General features: G+C 43.8%; 1 protein-coding gene across 3 annotated transcripts in view; it reads right to left on the reverse strand.

The window, feature by feature from the left end:
- SLC4A8 (solute carrier family 4 member 8) overlaps positions 1 to 19,892 on the reverse strand; it is an 88,815-nt gene that overhangs the window by 29,106 nt on the left and 39,817 nt on the right. For all 3 annotated transcript variants that reach the window (XM_082421302.1, XM_082421303.1, XM_082421304.1), the window contains exons 10-14: positions 19,391 to 19,537; positions 18,473 to 18,573; positions 12,102 to 12,276; positions 11,359 to 11,492; positions 9,840 to 10,085 (exon numbers count right to left, since the gene is read on the reverse strand). In XM_082421302.1, the coding sequence (XP_082277428.1) occupies positions 9,840 to 10,085; positions 11,359 to 11,492; positions 12,102 to 12,276; positions 18,473 to 18,573; positions 19,391 to 19,537 (803 nt within the window). The remainder of the gene's footprint in view (positions 1 to 9,839; positions 10,086 to 11,358; positions 11,493 to 12,101; positions 12,277 to 18,472; positions 18,574 to 19,390; positions 19,538 to 19,892) is intronic.

Here is a 19,892-nt window from a genome sequence, read left to right on the forward strand (position 1 = left end):
CGCCTGCCGATGCAGGGGACACGGGTTCAAGCCCTGGTCTGGGAAGATCCCACATGCCGTGGAGCAACTAAACCTGTGTGTCACAACTACTGAAGCCTGTGCACCTAGAGCCCGTGCTCCGCAACAAGAGAAGCCACCCCAATGAGAAGCCTGTGCACCACAACAGAGAGTAGCCCCTGCTCGCCGCAACTAGAGAAAGCCCGCGCCCAGCAATGAAGACCCAACGCAGCGAGGAGGAGCTTCAAGATGGCGGAAGAGTAAGACGTGGAGATCACCTTCCCCTGGACAAATACATCAGAAATACATCTACATGTGGAACAACTCCTACAGAACACCTACTGAACGCTGGCAGAAGACCTCAGACCTCCCAAAAGGCAAGAAACTCCCCACGTACCTGGGTAGGGCAAAAGAAAAAAGAAAACACAGAGGCAAAAGAATAGAGACGGACCTGCACCTCTGGGAAGGAGCCGTGAAGGAGGAAAAGTTTCCACACACTAGGAAGCCCCTTCACTGTGGAGACGGGGGTTGGGGGGTGGGGGAAGCTTCGGAGCCACGGAGGAGAGCGCAGCCACAGGGGTGCGGAGGGCAAAGCGGAGAGATTCCCGCACAGAGGCTCGGCGCCGACCGGCACTCACCAGCCCGAGAGGCTTGTCTGCTCACCCGCCGGGGCGGGCGGGGGCTGGGAGCTGAGGCTTGGGCTTCGGAGGTCGGATTGCAGGGAGAGGACTGGGGTTGGCGGCATGAACACAGCCTGCAGGGGGCTAGTGCGCCACAGCTAGCCGGGAGGGAGTCCGGGAAAAAGTCCGGAGCTGCTGAAGAGGCAAGAGACTTTTTCTTGCCTCTCTGTTTCCTGGTGCGCGAGGAGAGGGGATTCAGAGCGCCGCCTAAACGAGCTCCAGAGACGGGCACGAGCCGCGGCTGTCAGCGCGAACCCCAGGGATGGGCATGAGACGCTAAGGCTGCTGCAGCCACCAAGAAGCCCGTGTGCAAGCACAGGTCACTATCCACACCGCCCCTCCCGGGAGCCTGTGCAGCCCGCACCGCCAGGGTCCCGGGATCCAGCGACAACTTCCCCGGGAGAACGCACGGCGCGCCTCAGGCTGATGCAACGTCACGCTGGCCTCTGCTGCTGCAGGCTCGCCCCACATCCGGACTCCTCCCTCCCCCCGGCCTGAGTGAGCCAGAGCCCCCGAAGCAGCTGCTCCTTTAACCCCGTCCTGTCTGAGCGAAGAAAAGACGCCCTCAGGCGACCTACACGCAGAGGAGGGGCCAAATCCAAAGGTGAACCCCGGGAGCTGTGCGAACAAAGAAGAGAAAGGGAAATCTCTCCCAGCAGCCTCAGGAGCAGCGGATTAAAGCTCCACAAACAACTTGATATACCTGCATCTGTGGAATACCTGAATAGACAACGAACCATCCCAAATTGAGGAGGTGGACTTTGGGAGCAACGATATATATATATTTTTTCCCTTTTTCTCTTTTTGTGAGTGTGTATGCGTATGCTTCTGTGTGTGATTTTGTCTGTATAGCTTTGCTTTTACCATTTGTCCTAGGGTTCTGTCTGTCCATTTTTTGTTTGTTTTTTGTTTTTAGTATAGTTTTCAGCGCTTGTTATCATTGGTGAATTTGTTTTTTGGTTTGGTTGTTCTTTTACTTTCTTTTTTTTTAATTACTTAAAAATATTTTTTTAATAATTATTTTTTGTTTTTTATCTTAATAACTCTTTATCTTTTTCTTTCTTTCTTTCTTTCTTTTCTCCCTTTTATTCTGAGCCGTGTGGATGCCAGGCTCTTGGTGCTCCGGCCAGGCGTCAGGGCTGTGCCTCTGAGGTGGGAGAGCCAAGTTCAGGACATTGGTCCACCGGAGACCTCGAGCTCCACATAATATCAAAAGGCAAAAATCTCCCAGAGATCTCCATCTCAACGCCAAGACCCAGCTCCACTCAACGACCAGCAAGCTACAGTGCTGGACACCCTATGCCAAACAACTAGCAAGACAGGAACACAACCCCACCCATTAGCAGAGAGGCTGCCTAAAATCATAATAAGGTCACAGACACCCCAAAACACACCATCAGACGTGGACCTGCCTACCAGAAAGACAAGATCCAGCCTCATCGACCAGAACACATGCACTAGTCCCCTCCACCAGGAAGCCTACACAACCCACTGAACCAACCTTAGCAACTGCGGGCAGACACCAAAAACAAGGGGAACTACGAACGTGCAGCCTGCGAAAAGGAGACCCCAAACACAGTAAGTTAAGCAAAATGAGAAGACAGAGAAACACACAGCAGATGAAGGAGCAAGGTAAAAACCCACCAGACCTAACAAATGAAGAGGAAATAGGCAGTCTCCCTGAAAAAGAATTCAGAATAATGATGGTAAAGGTGATCCAAAATCTTGGAAATAGAATGGAGAAAATACGAGAAACGTTTAACAAGGACCTAGAAGAACTAAAGAGCAAAGAAACAATCATGAACAACACAATAAATGAAATTAAAAATTCTCTAGAAGGGATCAATAGCACAATAATTGAGGCAGAAGAACGGATAAGTGACCTGGAAGATAAAATAGTAGAAATAACTACTGCAGAGCAGAATAAAGAAAAAAGAGTGAAAAGAATTGAGGACAGTCTCACAGACCTCTGGGACAATATTAAACACACCAACATTCGACTTATAGGGGTCCCAGAAGAAGAAGAGAAAACGAAAGGGACTGAGAAAATATTTGAAGAGATTATAGTTGAAAACTTCCCTAATATGGGAAAGGAAATAGTTAATCAAGTCCAGGAAGCACAGAGAGTCCCATACAGGATAATCCAAGGAGAAACACGCCAAGACACATATTAATCAAACTATCAAAAATTAAATACAAAGAAAAAATATTAAAAGCAGCAAAGGAAAAACAACAAATAACACATAAGGGAATCCCCATAAGGTTAACAGCTGATCTTTCAGCAGAAACTCTGCAAGCCAGAAGGGAGTGGTAGGATATATTTAAAGTGATGAAAGGGAAAAACCTACAACCAAGATTACTCTATTCAGCGAGGATTTCATTCAGATTTGACGGAGAAATTAAAACCTTTACAGACAAGCAAAAGCTAAGAGAATTCAGCACAACCAAACCAGCTTTACAACAAATGCTAAAGGAACTTCTCTAGTCAGGAAACACAAGAGAAGAAAAAGACCTACAATAACAAACCCAAAACAATTAAGAAAATGGTAATAGGAACATACATATTGATAATTAACTTAAATATAAATGGATTAAATGCTCCAACCAAAAGACACAGACTGGCTGAATGGATACAAAAACAAGACCCGTACATATGCTGTCTACAAGAGACCCACTTCAGACCTAGGGACACATACAGACTGAAAGTGAGGGGATGGAACAAGATATTCCATGCAAACGGAAATCAAAAGAAAGCTGGGGTAGCAATTCTCATATCAGACAAAATAGACTTTAAAACAAAGACTATTACAAGAGACAAAGAAGGACACTACATAATGATCAAGGGATCAATCCAAGAAGAAGATATAACAATTGTAAATATTTATGCACCCAACATAGGAGCACCTCAGTACATTAGGCAAATACTAACAGCCATAAAAGGGGAAATCGACAGCAACACAGTCATAGCAGGGGACTTTAACACCCCACTTTCACCAATGGACAGATCATCCAAAATGAAAATAAATAAGGAAACACAAGCTTTAAATGATACATTAAACAAGATGGATTTAATTGATATTTATAGGACATTCCATCCAAAAACAACAGAATACACTTTCTTCTCAAGTGCTCATGGAACATTCTCCAGGATAGATCATATCCTGGGTCACAAATCAAGCCTTGGTAAATTTAAGAAAACTGATATCGTATCAAGTATCTTTTCCGACCACAGCGCTATGAGACTAGATATCAATTACAGGAAAAAAATCTGTAAAAAATACAAACACATGGAGGCTAAACAATACACTACTTAATAACCAAGAGATCGCTGAAGAAACCAAAGAGGAAATCAAAAAATACCTAGGGCTTCCCTGGTGGCGCAGTTGTTGAGAATCTGCCTGCTAATGCAGGGGACACGGGTTCGAGCCCTGGTCTGGGAAGATCCCACATGCCACGGAACAACTAGGCCCGTGAGCCACAACTACTGAGCCTGCGCGTCTGGAGCCTGTGCCCCGCAACGGGAGGGGCCGCGATAGCGAAAAGCCCACGCACCGCGATGAAGAGCGGCCCCCGCACCGCGATGAAGAGTGGCCCCCACTTGCCGCAACTAGAGAAAGCCCTCACACGAAAACTAAGAGACCCAACACAGTCATAAATAAATAAATAAAATAAATAAATAAAGTATTAAAAAAAAAAAAAAAAATACCTAGAAACAAATGACAATGAAAACACGACAACCCAAAACCTATGGGATGCAGCAAAAGCAGTTCTAAGAGGGAAGTTTATAGCAATACAATCCTACCTTAAGAAACAAGAAACATCTCAAATAAACAACCTAACCTTACACCTAAAGCAATTAGAGAAAGAAGAACAAAAAAACCCCAAAGTTAGCAGAAGGAAAGAAATCATAAAGATCAGATCAGAAATAAATGAAAAAGAAATGAAGGACACGATAGCAAAGATCAATAAAACTAAAAGTTGGTTCTTTGAGAAGATAAACAAAATTGATAAACCATTAGACAAACTCATCAAGAAAAAAAGGGAGAAGACCAAATCAATAGAATTATAAATGACAAAGGGGAAGTAACAACTGACACTGCAGAAATACAAAGGATCATGAGAGATACTGCAAGCAACTATATGCCAATAAAATGGACAACTTGGAAGAAATGGACAAATTCTTAGAAAAGCACAACCTTCCAAGACGGAACCAGGAAGAAATAGAAAATATGAACAGACCAATCACAAGCACTGAAATTGAAACTGTGATTAAAAATCTTCCAACAAACAAAAGCCCAGGACCAGATGGCTTCACAGGTGAATTCTATGAAACATTTAGAGGAGAGCTAACACCTATCCTTCTCAAACTCTTCCAAAATACAGCAGAGGGAGGAACACTCCCAAACTCATTCTACGAGGCCACCATCACCCTGATACCAAAACCAGACAAAGATGTCACAAAAAAAGAAAACTACAGGCCAATAGCACCGACGAACACAGATGCAAAAATCCTCAACAAAATACTAGCAAACAGAATCCAACAGCACATTAAAAGGATCATACACCATGATCAAGTGGGGTTTATCCCAGGAATGCAAGGATTCTTCAATATACGCAAATCAATCAATGTGATACACCATATTAACAAATTGAAGGAGAAAAACCATATGATCATCTCAATAGATGCAGAGAAAGCTTTCGACAAAATTCAACACCCATTTACGATAAAAACCCTCCAGAAAGTAGGCATAGAGGAAACTTACCTCAATATAATAAAGGGCATATATGACAAACCCACAGCCAACATCATCCTCAATCATGAAAAACTGAAACCGTTTCCACTAAGATCAGGAACAAGACAAGGTTGCCCACTCTCACTACCATTATTCAACATAGTTTTGGAAGTTTCAGCCACAGCAATCAGAGAAGAAAAAGAAATAAAAGGAAGCCAAATTGGAAAAGAAGAAGTAACACTGTCACTGTTTGCAGATGACATGATACTATACATAGAGAATCCTAAAGATGCTACCAGAAAACTACTAGAGCTAATCAATGAATTTGGTAAAGTAGCAGGATACAAAATTAACGCACAGAAATCTCTTGCATTCCTATACACTAATGATGAAAAATCTGAAAGTGAAATTAAGAAAACACTCCCATTTACCACTGCAACAAAAAGAATAAAATACCTAGGAATAAACGTACCTAAGGAGACAAAAGACCTGTATGCAGAAAATTAAAAGACACTGATGAAAGAAATTAAAGATGATACAAATAGATGGAGAGCTACACCATGTTCTTGGATTGGAAGAATCAACATTGTGAAAATGACTATACTACCCAAAGCAATCTACAGATTCAATGCAATCCCTATCAAACTATCACTGGCATTTTTCACAGAACTAGAACAAAAAATTTCACAATTTGTATGGAAACACAAAAGACCCCGAATAGCCAAAGCAATCTTGAGAACAAAAAATGGAGCTGGAGGAATCAGGCCCCCAGACTTCAGACTATACTACAAAGCTACAGTAATCAAGACAGTATGGTACTGGCACAAAAACAGAAATATAGATCAATAGAACAGGATAGAAAGCCCAGAGGTAAACCCACGCACACATGGTCACCTTCTCTTTGATAAAAGAGGCAACAATATACAGTAGAGAAAAGACAGCCTCTTCAAGAAGTGGTGCTGGGAAAACTGGACAGCTACATGTAAAACAATGAAATTAGAACACTCCCTAACACCATACATAAAAATAAACTCAAAATGGATTAAAGACCTAAATGTAAGGCCAGACACTATCAAACTCTTAGAGGAAAACATAGGCAGAACACTCTATGACATAAATCACAGCAAGATCCTTTTTGACCCAACTCCTAGAGAAATGGAAATAAAAACAAAAATAAACAAATGGGACCTAATGAAACTTAAAAGCTTTTGCACAGCCAAGGAAACCATAAACAAGACGAAAAGACAACCCTCAGAATGGGAGAAAATTTTTGCAAATGAAGCGACTGACAAAGGATTAATCTCCAAAATTTACAAGCAGCTCATGCAGCTCAATATCAAAAAAAAAACAACCCAATCCAAAAATGGGCAGAAGACCTAAATAGACATTTCTCCAAAGAAGATATACAGACTGCGAACAAACACATGAAAGAATGCTCAACATCACTAATCATTAGAGAAATGCAAATCAAAACTACAATGAGGGGCTTCCCTGGTGGCTCAGTGGATGAGAATCCGCCTGCCAATGCAGGGGACACAGGTTCGAGCCCTGGTCTGGGAAGATCCCACATGCCGCGGAGCAACTGGGCCTGTGAGCCACAATTACTGAGCCTGCGCATCTGGAGCTTGTGCTCCGCAACAAGAGAGGTCACGATAGTGAGAGGCCCACGCACCGCGATGAAGAGTGGCCCCCGCTTGCCACAACTAGAAGAAAGCCCTTGCACAGAAACGAAGACCCAACACACCCATAAATAAATTTTAAAAAAATAAAAAAATAATAACTACCATGAGGTATCACCTCACACCGGTCAGAATGGCCATCATCAAAAATCTACAAACAATAAATGCTGGAGAGTGTGTGGAGAAAAGGGAACCCTCATACACTGTTGGTGGGAATGTAAATTGATACAGCCACTATGGAGAACAGTATGGAGGTTCCTTAAAAAACTAAAAATAGAACTACCACACGACCCAGCATCTCACTACTGGGCATATACCCTGAGAAAACCATAATTCAAAAAGAGTCATGTACCACAATGTTCATTGCAGCTCTATTTACAACAGCCAGGACTTGGAAGCAACCTAAGTGTCCATCAACAGACGAATGGATAAAGAAGATGTGGCACATATATACAATGGAATATTACTCAGCCATAAAAAGAAACGAAATTGAGTTATTTGTAGTGAGGTGGATGGACCTAGGGTCTGTCATACAGAGTGAAGTAAGTCAGAAGGAGAAAAACAAATACCATACGCTAACACATATATATGGAATCTAAAAAAAATGGTCATGAAGAACCTAGGGGCAAGACGGGAATAAAGATGCAGACCTACTAGAGAATGGACTTGAGGACACGGGGAGGGGGAAGGGTAAGCTGGGACAAAGTGAGAGAGTGGTAGTGTATATAGGGACATATATACACTACCAAATGTAAAATAGATAGCTAGTGGGAAGCAGTCGCATAGCACAGGGAGATCAGCTCAGTGCTTTGTGACCAGCTAGAAGGGTGGGATAGGGAGGGAGACGCCAAGAGCAAAGAGATATGGGGATATATGTATATGTATAACTGATTCACTTTGTTATAAAGCAGAAACTAACACACCACTGTAAAGCAATTATACTCCAATAAAAATGTTAAAAACAAAAAAAAAGAAAAAAAAACCCCAATGCAGCCTAAATAAATAAATAAATAAATTTATTTTTTTTAAAAATTAAGTCTATTTAAAAAATCAGTTCCACACATATTAACATAAAATCACTTGAAGAGTTGGGGAGTTCTAGCTTCATATCAGCTCTTTATGAATCGACAGTGGAATGCAACGGAAATATAAGAAAAATACCATCTTGAGCTTTATTAACAAGAACTACAGTATCCAGATTCAAAGTCTACTCAGTCCAGAGCTGGTCACTTTTGTCTGTCTTCTCCCACTAGAATATAAGCCTCATGAGGGTAGATCCTTTGTCTGTCATGTTCACCATTATGTTTCCAGAGCCTGAACAGTGCCTGGCACATAGTAGGTGCTCAACAAATATTTGTTAAATGAATAAATGAATGATTAAAAAAGGTCAAAGAATGAACCTTACTCCAATGCCAATGGGCAATCCAGAACTCTAATGCCAATCAGCAATCCACTAGGCTTCAAAGATTATACTCCCTAATGGTGATTATTCTGTAATAAAATCATTTTTAAATTCTAATGCATGTTTTATGAGTCCTGATTTTTAACGGGTGAATGAAAGGATAGCTAGAATCTAGGAAAGTGTATCTGTGGCTGGTTGGCAGGCACTTCCATGCAGTGTGCCTTCCGCTCAGGCAGTTTCATGTTGACATTGCTCACTTCACAACCAGACCTTCCAAATCAGAATGGTACAGCCAGAAGGAGGGGACTTGATGTTCAAAGCTAAAGGATGAGGAGAATTCTATTTAGTCATAATTTGGAGAACACTATTCCAGAGAATAAATGTTTATAGGACCAGACTCTCCTAGAGGGTTGAAAACACAGCCATCTACTGTGTCCCTTTTCCAACTGATCCAAACCATACTGAATAACCGAAGAAAATACAATCTCTTGAGTTGAAATCTAGGTAAGTAAGTAGATTTCTAGATCTTTAGCCTACAGAGTAAGAGACCTGTGATCTGTAAGGAATTATTAATATTCTCTACCTAATAATTCCTAAGAGTAGCCTATATGTACTTACAGAGATCTTGATGTGGTCCAAGGCCTCACAAGTCCTTGCAAAAGAAGTTCTTCCCAACAACTAAGTTGAATTCTCCCTGCTACATTTGCAGCCTACTTTTGTCTCAATGCCTGGACCCAAAAGACATGCTCTGGAAAGCATTTCTCAAGTCCCCTCTGAGTTTCACTCTTAATCCATCTTCCCCATCATCACTTTTTTTTTTTTTTTTTTTATAGTGAATACAGAGAGATGTCAGAGGAGCTAGTTAGAGTAGCAAGTATTTATTTATTTATGGCTGTGTTGGGTCTTCATTTCTGTGTGAGGGCTTTCTCTAGCTGTGGCAAGTGGGGGCCACTCTTCATCGCGGTGCGCGGGCCTCTCACTATCGTGGCCTCTCTTGTTGCGGAGCACAGGCTCCAGACGCGCACGCTCAGTAGTTGTGGCTCACGGGCCTAGTTGCTCCGCGGCATGTGGGATCTTCCCAGACCAGGGCTTGAACCCGTATCCCCTGCATTGGCAGGCAGACTCTCAACCACTGCGCCACCAGGGAAGCCCCCCCATCATCACTTTTGACTGTTCTCCTCTGGCAGGCCCCCAGGTCTCCACATCATGTCTGAGCTCTGTTTCCCAGAGGGCCAAGATACTTCCTTAACAGAAGCTACAAGTACTGCCTGGCACACTACTTCAGCCTTTATACTCAGGTCCTTCACTTTATTTTTTAAAAAAAAGAAGAAGCAGAAAGCATACTTACTAATACAGGCTAAGGTGGTCCAGGTGACTGTGCATGTGGATGGGGTAGGTCTCTGCCAGGTGAATCAGCTTTTCTATTGCTTCATAGATGAAAATAATGCAAATCAGGGAGGCAAACGCTTCTTCAGTGAAGCGGGTAATGTAGCAGACAAGGGAACTGGCGTCAGTTGCCACAAGGACAATACACAGGAAGGCGGTCCACAGTCCGATACAAGCTCGCAGGGAGAGGTATGAAAGAGCATAGTCTCTGAAACAAAACCAAAGTTCATCAAAAATCAGGGGTGGATGGCATTACATCCTGACCCATTGCATTACAGGCAAAGGGTCAGAAACGTGGTTAGTTCATCTCTTATTATCACTTCCAGTACTGCAACCCAGTTTGTCCCAAATTCTGACTGCATTTCACTCCTGAAGGCTGCCCTGGGACGGTGTGACAAAGATTTGCTTTATGGGTGGTATTTGCCACAGCAAGGACAGAGACAGTGGAGGAGGTGGAAACTGTCCGCCACACACTTCTGCCATCACTGCCCGACGTGATTAAGATCCTATTCTCGCAGTTAAGAAAAAGGAGCTGGCCCTTGTTCCACATGCTCCTACTTCTAATACAAAATGAAAGAAAAAGACTTTATAGGAAAAGAAGGGAAACGAGGGCATTGCTGACCCCCATCACCACAAACAATATGAAAAGGGAGCATTAGGTCAAATTCAAAATTGACTGGAACAGACAGATATCAAAAACAAACTTATGGATACCAAAGGGGAAACGTGGGAGGGAGGGATAACTCAGGAGCTTGGGATGAACGTACACACATAACTGTATATAAAATAGATAATCAACAAGGACCTACTGTATAGCACAGGGAACTCTACTCAATATTCTGTGATAACCTATATGAGAAAAGAACCTAAAAAAGAATGAATGTATGTATATGTACAACTGAATCACTTTTCTGTACACCTGAAACTAGCACAACATTGTAAATCAACTATGCTCCAATTTAAAATTAAAAAAGAAAATATCTATACAATAAAAAAAAATTTTTTTTAATTTTTAAATAAAAATTGACTGGACATACTGTATAGCACAGGGAACTCTACCTAATGCACTGGGGTAACCTAAATGGGAAGGAAGTCCAAAAGGGAGGGGATCTCTGTGTGTGTATGGTTGATTCATTTTGTTGTGCAGTGAAGGCTAACACAACAGTGTAAAGCAACCATACTCCAATAAAAATTAATAAAATAAAAAAAAATTGACTGGAAATGGAAATGGAGGAGTTTGGATTAGCTAGGGAAAGTGTTTTTAAAGATAAAAAGTCAAGATTTCAATAGTGGTTGAAGGACATTAATAAAGCTGTTTAAGGCCAAGAGATCTGCTATTTTAGGTATGGTCCTACCTGGGGTCAGGGCAACAGACCAAACAATGTTCTTCGCCTACTTATACTCACCTAGGACCCTGGCATTCAACCCTAACAGCACACTAACACATCCAGATAGAGTTTTCAGAAAACCAAATGTCTTACTTGCAGAATTTGAACAAAATCTTTTCAAACACAAGCACTGGCCCAGTACTTCCAAGGATGGTGAGAGCCTGTCCGGCAAACAAGGAATAGGCAATCCCAGTCATCGAGGCGCCAAACAAGGATTCAATTGCACTCTGAGAGGGGAAGAAAAGATTATCCCTGAGTCCACAGCCCAACTGCAGTGAGTGATGCAGGCTTATGTTCATCCCCAACTCAGCTCTCCGGTGTGCCTGACAAGTCATTTGCTTGTATTTCGTCTTAGCAAGAGTGATGTGTACACAGTCTAATCCTCCTCTAAACGGATACCACTTTGATAATTCAGGTGCCCAAATCCATCCACATATGATTCCTTAACTAAGTCCTGTTCTGCATGACTCAATTCAGTATTTATAAATATACATAGAAAAGCACAATGATACCATTCACACTACAGGCTGTCATACAGAGTCACCTTAAATCTCATTTGCATATGACATTGATATATCATTTTCCATCCTTGGAGCAATGGGCAATGCAACTGGGCAATCAGTTACTGAAATTGATATTCAAGCAGAAGAGGGTCTGTTCTAAAGGGAGAGCTGTGCCGCTGGCTGGCATGAAGTCAGAAGACCACAGTAATTCAGTAGGAAGAATCCAAACTCCTCAGTCCTCGCCCAGGGAATTTTCCCCCGCAGTGGGCTTGGCTGCCATCATGAAATTTTTACTCTTGTTTGGGACCATTAGAAGTGGTTAAAAGTTCTTACTATGCGCCCCTCAGTGGCTTCTCCGAGCAGTCCCCCAAAGGTGATGACAGGTGACATGCAGGCGCAGTACAGGAACAGAAAGGAGGCCAAACACTGTAAGCTGAGTGCGTCCCGGTAGTCGCTCCAGTACCAGGGGGCCTTCCGCTTGATGTCCAGCACCAAGCCCCCAAATAGCCTGTGGAAACACGGCAGACAGGCCTCTAACGCGGTCCCTCTCCCAGGAAAGCGTGTCAACAGCACACGTCCGAAAGCACTTCAAATGTGCTCTGAATAGAGGTAATATTTTGGCTTCAGTGTGACCCCAAGTTCAAGAGATCTCTCTGGGGCCAGCACAGATTCTATCTGCAACCAAGGGCATGAGTTTGAATGATTATCCCAAGCATAAAAGGAATTAATTTGAGTGTGCATATTACCCATTCAGTAAAAAGTTCCCAAAATTCAACATGAAATTAAGTATTAGCTTCAAACTTCAAGTTCTGAGATGTTAGGAAGAAAGGTACAAAAGCATCAGGGTTATTAAAATTGTTAGTTTTATTATACATTTTCTAGATAAAAAAGCCCCTATCACATGCACTTTCTTACTCGGAACAACTACCCACCTTACTCTTGAGAAATTAGCATAATAATTGATTTCATGCAGTTGACAAGTAGTAGCGGATACTTCATGCCAGGCACTGTGCCAGGTATTGGAGATGCAGCAGTAGCAAGGCAAACACAGCCCTTCTCTCTAGGACCAACGATCTAGTGCAGGGGACAGGCAGTGTTGTGAGGGAGCAAATGGCAGCGAAGAACAGGAATGGGCATTGCAGCGGAGACTGGAGAGTGAACCAGGAGTTAGCCAGCTGAGGCAGAGGGGCTGGCATGGACGACACCTAGGGATGAGAGCGCATGGCGGGCTCAAGGCGCTCAAAGAGTTATGGCTGGATAAGACCGTGTGAGGGGCAAATACCAACAGACAAGGCTGGAGATGCTGGAAAAGGTGAGTCACAAAGGCCTTGTAAAAAAGGAATTAGAACTTTAGCCCAACTGTGTGTCAAGCACTGAAGGACTGTAAACAGGGAAGCAGAATAAGTAAGCAGGCATTCTGGAAGGATCACTCTGATGGGGGGTGTAATGAGTGGAACGTAGGGCAAGACTGGAGGCTGTGGATTGGAAAGAGGAGAAGTGTGTGTATTCAAGGGCTAATCAGGAGGCAGAATTAACAGGACTTGGCGGCAGGACTTCAGGACCCCTCTCCACTTCCCAAGCATGAGACAGATCAAGAGCAAGGTGTCCTACACCAAGGAGGAGGAGTATTCCCAGACTGGGGCACTTTTTCTCACAGTGGAATCACTGCACCAGGGTAAAAGCTGTTAGGTGAGTAACAGAGCCATTCAGCGTTCTACAGGACAAATTACCTAGTTTCTTCTACACATGAATGACATAGAAAAAAAACCAGGAGGAGAGCTGTTACAGAATGGGAACATAAAAACCAAATGCAAACCTCCATTGGATCCTACGTCAAACAAATGAACTCTAAAAAGATGTCGCTAAGACAACCACAAAAAGGTGAATATGGACTGAGCATGAGACAATTTAAAGAATTATTGTTAATTTTGTTAGATTTCATAATGGCATGATAGCTGTTTTTCAAAATGTCCTTATCGGACAGGGATACCTGCTCAAGTAGTTACAGGGGAAATGACATGCTACTGGTGATGTGGTTTAAAATAATCTAGAAAACATAAAAACAAAACAATTAAGTGGGGGAGAAATAGATGAAACAAGATTGGCAAAATGTTGATAACTATTGATGGTCACGTGGGGGGTTCATTACACTGTCCTCTCTTCTTGTTTATGTTTGAAATTTTCTATAATAAAAAACTAAAAAAACAAAAACCGAGCTACTCTCTCATGAAAGGAGGCTTGGCTAGCTCTTTCTTTCTCTTTGCCCTCGTGTCGCACAAGGCCTGGGACCTGCATGCCAGGGGAGAAGGCCCAGCCAGCTCTCTTTCCCCATTCAGAAGCTCCCTCTCTCATCTAGCAAGTGGACACGGGGCACATGCTGTTCTATTTGACCCACTTGCTCTTTTGCTCTGGTTTCGGGGGCACAGTTGGGATTCATCCTTCTTCACCTTACAGCAGTAACATCACAGTCTGGGTCTGGGTTTAGGGGAGAAAGGCAAAGCCAGCCTTGTGACCTGCTTTGGTTTTAGCCTGTCTGGCAAACCTAGCTGAGGTAAGGAGGCATCCACAGGGTCTAACCTAGAGCATAAGAGTTCCGCCTCAGGGTTTGGGACCAAGGTTACAGTTCGTAATAAAATGTCACTTGGTCCTGCTTTCTCCTCTGAGTGGATAGCCCCTCAAGGTCCTTACGGGCAACCGTGATTAGTCTGGGGCAAGATTCAAGTGTTTCTAGGTCCTTAGCCAACACAGGATCTTCAGTACCGTGTGAATATCACCTCCCGATCACCAATGACCTTCCTCTGAAGGGTATTATTCTGGGAGAATTACCTTCTACAGTAATGAGCCTCACCCTATGATGCAGCCATGACTGGTCCTCCTGGATGAGGCAGGCTCATTATTCAGGGAGGAGTGTCTGTGAGTAATGGGCAAAAGATTTATGTGAAACGGATTGATGAGAAGCCACAGAAAGGGAGGACATCTGTCTGCCTAGTGACTGAAAGGGGAGAGGAAAGATCTGAGGCTCCTATTGATGGTATAACTATAAATTAACAAAATGATTTCCGAATACTGTTTATGGCGTCAGCCTCATCCCTCACTCACGCAGACCGTAATAGCACATCTAGCACAGACAGTAATCAGACCTGGATGCTTCCCTCCACATTTGAGACTTCCTTTCCCTTTCAACACTACCCTTGGTGTTCAAGTTTGGGTGGGGGGCGGGATGGGCAGGAGGCACACAGGGATATGAATTTAAGCTCGATGCAAGAAAGGACTTACCCGTGTAGAGGGTCACTAGGCTCTGGAGCACTGACTTAGGAAGCCCTCTCAGGAGGGCTTTAGGGACAGGCCAGCCATCCATTTGTCTGCTGTGCTTTGGAAGAAACCTGTTTGAAGTGTGGGGGGCGATCATCGAGGCAGCAGCTCCCGATTCTTCTCTTCATCAACCCTTCCCAAATGTGGCCTCCCCAGTGAGGTACACAAATCTACCTTGGAAAACCCCTTTGCAGAGTATCCTCTCTGCTGTGAAGCTTCTGGCCTAGGAACACTCTAGTCAGACTTCCCTCTTCGTTCTGTATGGGAATGCCTTGGCATCATGGCCTATGTCAATATCAGGGAGGCCCAAGACACTGTCTCAGCCCTGGCTTGGCAGGTCAGATCATACACAACTCAGACCGTTCTCAACTTTGCCTCCTTTCCCACCTTCTTAGAGCCTACACTACCGCATCTTAAATACCTCTCCATCCAACGAGGATGGCACCCCCAGGTTGTGCCCCACCTCAAAGAAATACAGCTAAAGGTATGAAGAATTATAAAGCCCAGGCTAATGCATTTTTAGTCGGTGAAGTCCAGGAAGGTCCAGAAAATTCTAGGATGTCCATCTGCAGGGGAAGGTTCACGTTCACCTCTACGTAATTTGAGATTGGGAGAAGAGCCGGAGCTGGCCTGAACTATGATCCCCAATGTGAGCATTAGGTCACCTGGCCTAAAAGGCTACAAGGGGAAGCAGGTCATGTGTCTTGAGGACTGAGGAAAAGCTCCGGAGCTCAGGAAGAGGCAGCATCTCCCACAGTAAGCACAGTGAGGCTCTGCGTCCAGATGACCCTTCCTTTCAGCTTTGTCAATTCCAGCAGCTCCTCACTCAGCATTATGGAAGAACTTCCTCAAACCCCATTTGAATTTGTGAGTAAAGGTACTTGGGGTTGCTGATTAAGTGTATGTCGGTCCTGGCTCTATGGGATTTTCTTTTGGGATGATAGGCACCATTTCCAAGATTCTATAACTGTTGAGATCCAATCTAATGTGCTCCCAAACCCCCATGTGGAATTGATTATAAGTGACTGCCCACCTAGTTTATTCTCCTCTTTCTGACACCGAAAGAAAGATGAGATCTCACCTCTGCATGGATTATGTGTTTGGAGGAAAGCTGTTGGCTTTACAGTCAAAAGGATAAATCATAACTCTGAAATTCTATCAAATCCAAACCCAAGACCCTTCCCTTAAAAAACACCACCTTGGGGGGCTTCCCTGGTGGCGCAGTGGTTGAGAATCTGCCTGCTAATGCAGGGGACACGGGTTCGAGCCCTGGTCTGGGAAGATCCCACATGCCGCAGAGCAACTAGGCCTGTGAGCCACCACTACTGAGCCTGCGCATCTGGAGCCTGTGCTCCGCAACGAGAGAGGCCGCGATAGTGAGAGGCCCGCGCACCGCGATGAAGAGTGGCCCCGCTTGCCGCAACTAGAGGAAGCCCTCGCACAGAAACGAAGACCCAACACAGCCAAAAAATAAATAAATAAATAATAATTAAAGGTGAAAAAAAAAAAAAAAAAAAAAAACACCACCTTGGGACTTCCCTGGTGGCGCAGTGGTTAAGAATCCGCCTGCCAATGCAGGGGACATGGGTTCGAGCCCTGGTCCGGGAAGATCCCACATGCCGCGGAACAACTAAGCCTGTGTGCCACAACTACTGAGCCTGTGCTCTACAGCTCGCGAGCCACAACTACTGAGCCCGTGCGCCTAGAGCCCTTGCTCCACAACAAGAGAAGCCACCGCAATAAGAAGCCTGCACACCGCAATGAAGAGTAGTCCCCGCTCGCCGCAAGCAGAGAAAGCCCACGCGCGGCAACGAAGACCCAATGCAGCCAAAAATAAATAAATAAATAAATTTATAAGAAAAAACACCACTTCACCTAAGACAGTCTCAATCCTGGAAACTATTCTAAAGACAGATGCTTCCTTCGAACTGCTTCTCAATACCAGGCCTCCCCACCCAATTCGGACCTCTTCCAACTGTAAAGAAAATGTGAAACTTACTCTTGGAGCTTGCTCCCTCTTTTCAGCGACCTCTTCCATCAAAAGGCTCCTCCTTTCCTCCGGTGATCCCTCCCCAGAGCCCAGTTATCCTTCCCCGCCCTCTAATACATTCCTTCGACCAGATGCATACTCCCCAGCAGGACACTGCTGTTAAGTGCCATTCTCTCCTGCTTCTCAGTCTCCTCTCCTCTCTCTCCCTGAATTTCCAAGAATGCAAAAATAAATCGCTCTCCACGATTAAAAAAAAAAACAACCTTGAGTTTCCATTAGGCAGGGTACTGAGGATAGGGAAATAAGGAAAGCAACTTCAAGCAAGGAGGAAAAAATAAGGTGAGAGCAATAGAACAGAGGACAGTAAAAGCTCCTTTCCATCATCTGAGTCCTGTCCTGAGAATCTCCACCCAACAGATCCTTCTTAGACATAAGCACAACTTACAGAGCCAGAGCCATAGACTGAACCTTCTCCCACGATCTGCGGGACACCTCTGGATGCCACTCCAACCCAAAATATCATCCTCTTTTACTGCCTCCCTACCTGGAATATAAAGCCTCCCAGCCTGGGGACCTGCTTTCCTCACCTACCATAGAGAACCTCCTCCTTGGACATCTGTCCTAAAATCTGGGTCCAGAAGAGTAGGTTGCCTATTCTGAGACACACACCTAAAATAGTACCTATTTCCCTACCTCAAGGGGTTTCTTAACTTAACCATTCAATATTTATCCATACCTTGTCCATTCATGCTACAGAACAGACATCATTCTAAAAGCGTTCATTCACTCATTCATTCATTCACCAGATATTAATTGAGTGCCTACTCTGTGCAGGGCACTGTGCTTGGTGCTACGAATATAATGGGGTCGCTGCCCTTATGGAGCAAACATTCTGGCAGGAAAGACATTGAATCAATAAATAGTAATAAAGTATGATCAATACTATAACAGGTGGCTGGGGGGAAGGATGGCAGGTGGGCAGGGGACAGAGCTCAAAGCTGGGGCACCACCTAGCAGGAACACCTAACCTCCCCTAAAGAGTGTCCTGCAAGGCTCTCCAAAGGAAGTGACACCTAAGCTGCGTCAAAGGATAAGAAGCAGTCAGCCAGGAAATGAGGAAGGGGACAAGTGTTCAAATCAGAGGGAACGTGTTCTGTCTCACCTCCTGGGGGAAGGCCAGGAGGTGAGACAGAACGTGTTAGGTGGTTTGAGAAATTTGAATGAATGAATATAATATTTGATATATTTGTAATACTTATAGTCAGTGGTTCCACTTGAAAAGTCATTCCCAGCCAATAAAGATACTACAGAGAAGAAGGCTGAAAGTAAAGAGGGTGACTCATTCCTTTATACAACTTCTGTCCGGTAAGCAGTATCAGCTGTGAAACATTCCAGAACTTACCGCCCAGTGCGTTGAAGTTCTGGCCCGCTGTGGCCCCCATGTGGTTCCGGTTCTATGTGGCAAACATTTCCATTTGGAACTCCAGGCATTTTCCTTTTCTCCTTTTAACAGAAGACCGCAAAATTAACAAACTCAGCCCCGTATTCTGTCTTTCCTGCTGGGGGGTGGGGGGGATTGGTGATGAGAAAATCCAAAAGCAGCCCCAAAATACCCAATTGTTTGTTATAGCTTTCAAATGCATTTACCGATTTGGAGGAGTTTACTGACTTTCCTGAAAAAAAAAAAAAACTCTCCTTCTCTCCGCTGATACCTAACTCTGTCTCACCCAGAGACAGAAAAGTGGAGGCTTTGGCATCAGACGTGACCTAAGTTCAAGTTTCAAATCTGTGTGTACTCTTTACCTTAAAACCTTGAAGATAGTTTTTTTATTCCTCATTTGTAAAACAAAGAATAACAATACCTACATGGAGATGTTACTGGGAGGTTGAATTAGCATATGTAAAGCACTTGGCCTGGGGACTAGTGTACAGTAGAAGTTCCCTTCCATCTTTAACCTCTCAAAAAAAGTGTGAGGGACTCTATTTGCTCTCTCTATACAACTAGCTCTTTTCATTTAATGGCTTCATTCATGATAAGCTCCCAAGAAATGTCCTCTCCTCTCCTCTCTGCCATTCTACATCAATCTTTCAAAAGTTGGCTTAAAATTCATCCCAGGGTAATCCTGACTGACCCCATCACACCTGAGCCAATCTATGTTACTGCATATTCATATTTTATTACTGTTCTGACATTCTAGGTGCCCAGAAACAGAACCACGTCTCAACTTATTTAGCACACACGCACATGGTCTTTGCTTTGTCCATGGTGTGCACTCAGTAAGTGATACTAAGCCACCACTGGCTCATGTGCATACATTACCTGGGAAGGGACGTTTTTGGGTGGCTCAATTCTAATGGAGGGGTCCCACTCCCCTGGAGGCAGCACCGTCACCTGGTCTAGGAACTCGTCAATCCCCGCCAGGAGATCGTCCCGCTCTTTTGCCTTATATGCCACATCATGAAAAATCTACAGAGAAGAAAAATATCCTCAGGAAAACTAAAAGTCACTTTACTTAAAACAATCACCAATGGATATGGTGAAAGACGGATAAAACCTCTTGATTTTTATCTCGGTCATGGGGATCTGAAATGTAGATAACTTTAGCACTTAGAGAAGTGCAAGGATAAAACAATAAAAAAATGAATCTAAAGATGAGATGAGTCAAAAAGAACTAAATATATGTCTATTAGTATAGAAAGAGATAAGATGACTCTAAAGTTTTATAATTCTGTTATCTCCTCAAAGAATGGAACAAAAGCCAAGACGCATGAGGAATTTTCCTGATCATAATGGGTAGAAAAAACTGGATGGAATTCCTAAT

This window comes from Balaenoptera physalus (assembly GCF_965194825.1).
Source record: "Balaenoptera physalus genome assembly, chromosome: 13".
Classification (NCBI taxonomy): domain Eukaryota; kingdom Metazoa; phylum Chordata; class Mammalia; order Artiodactyla; family Balaenopteridae; genus Balaenoptera; species Balaenoptera physalus.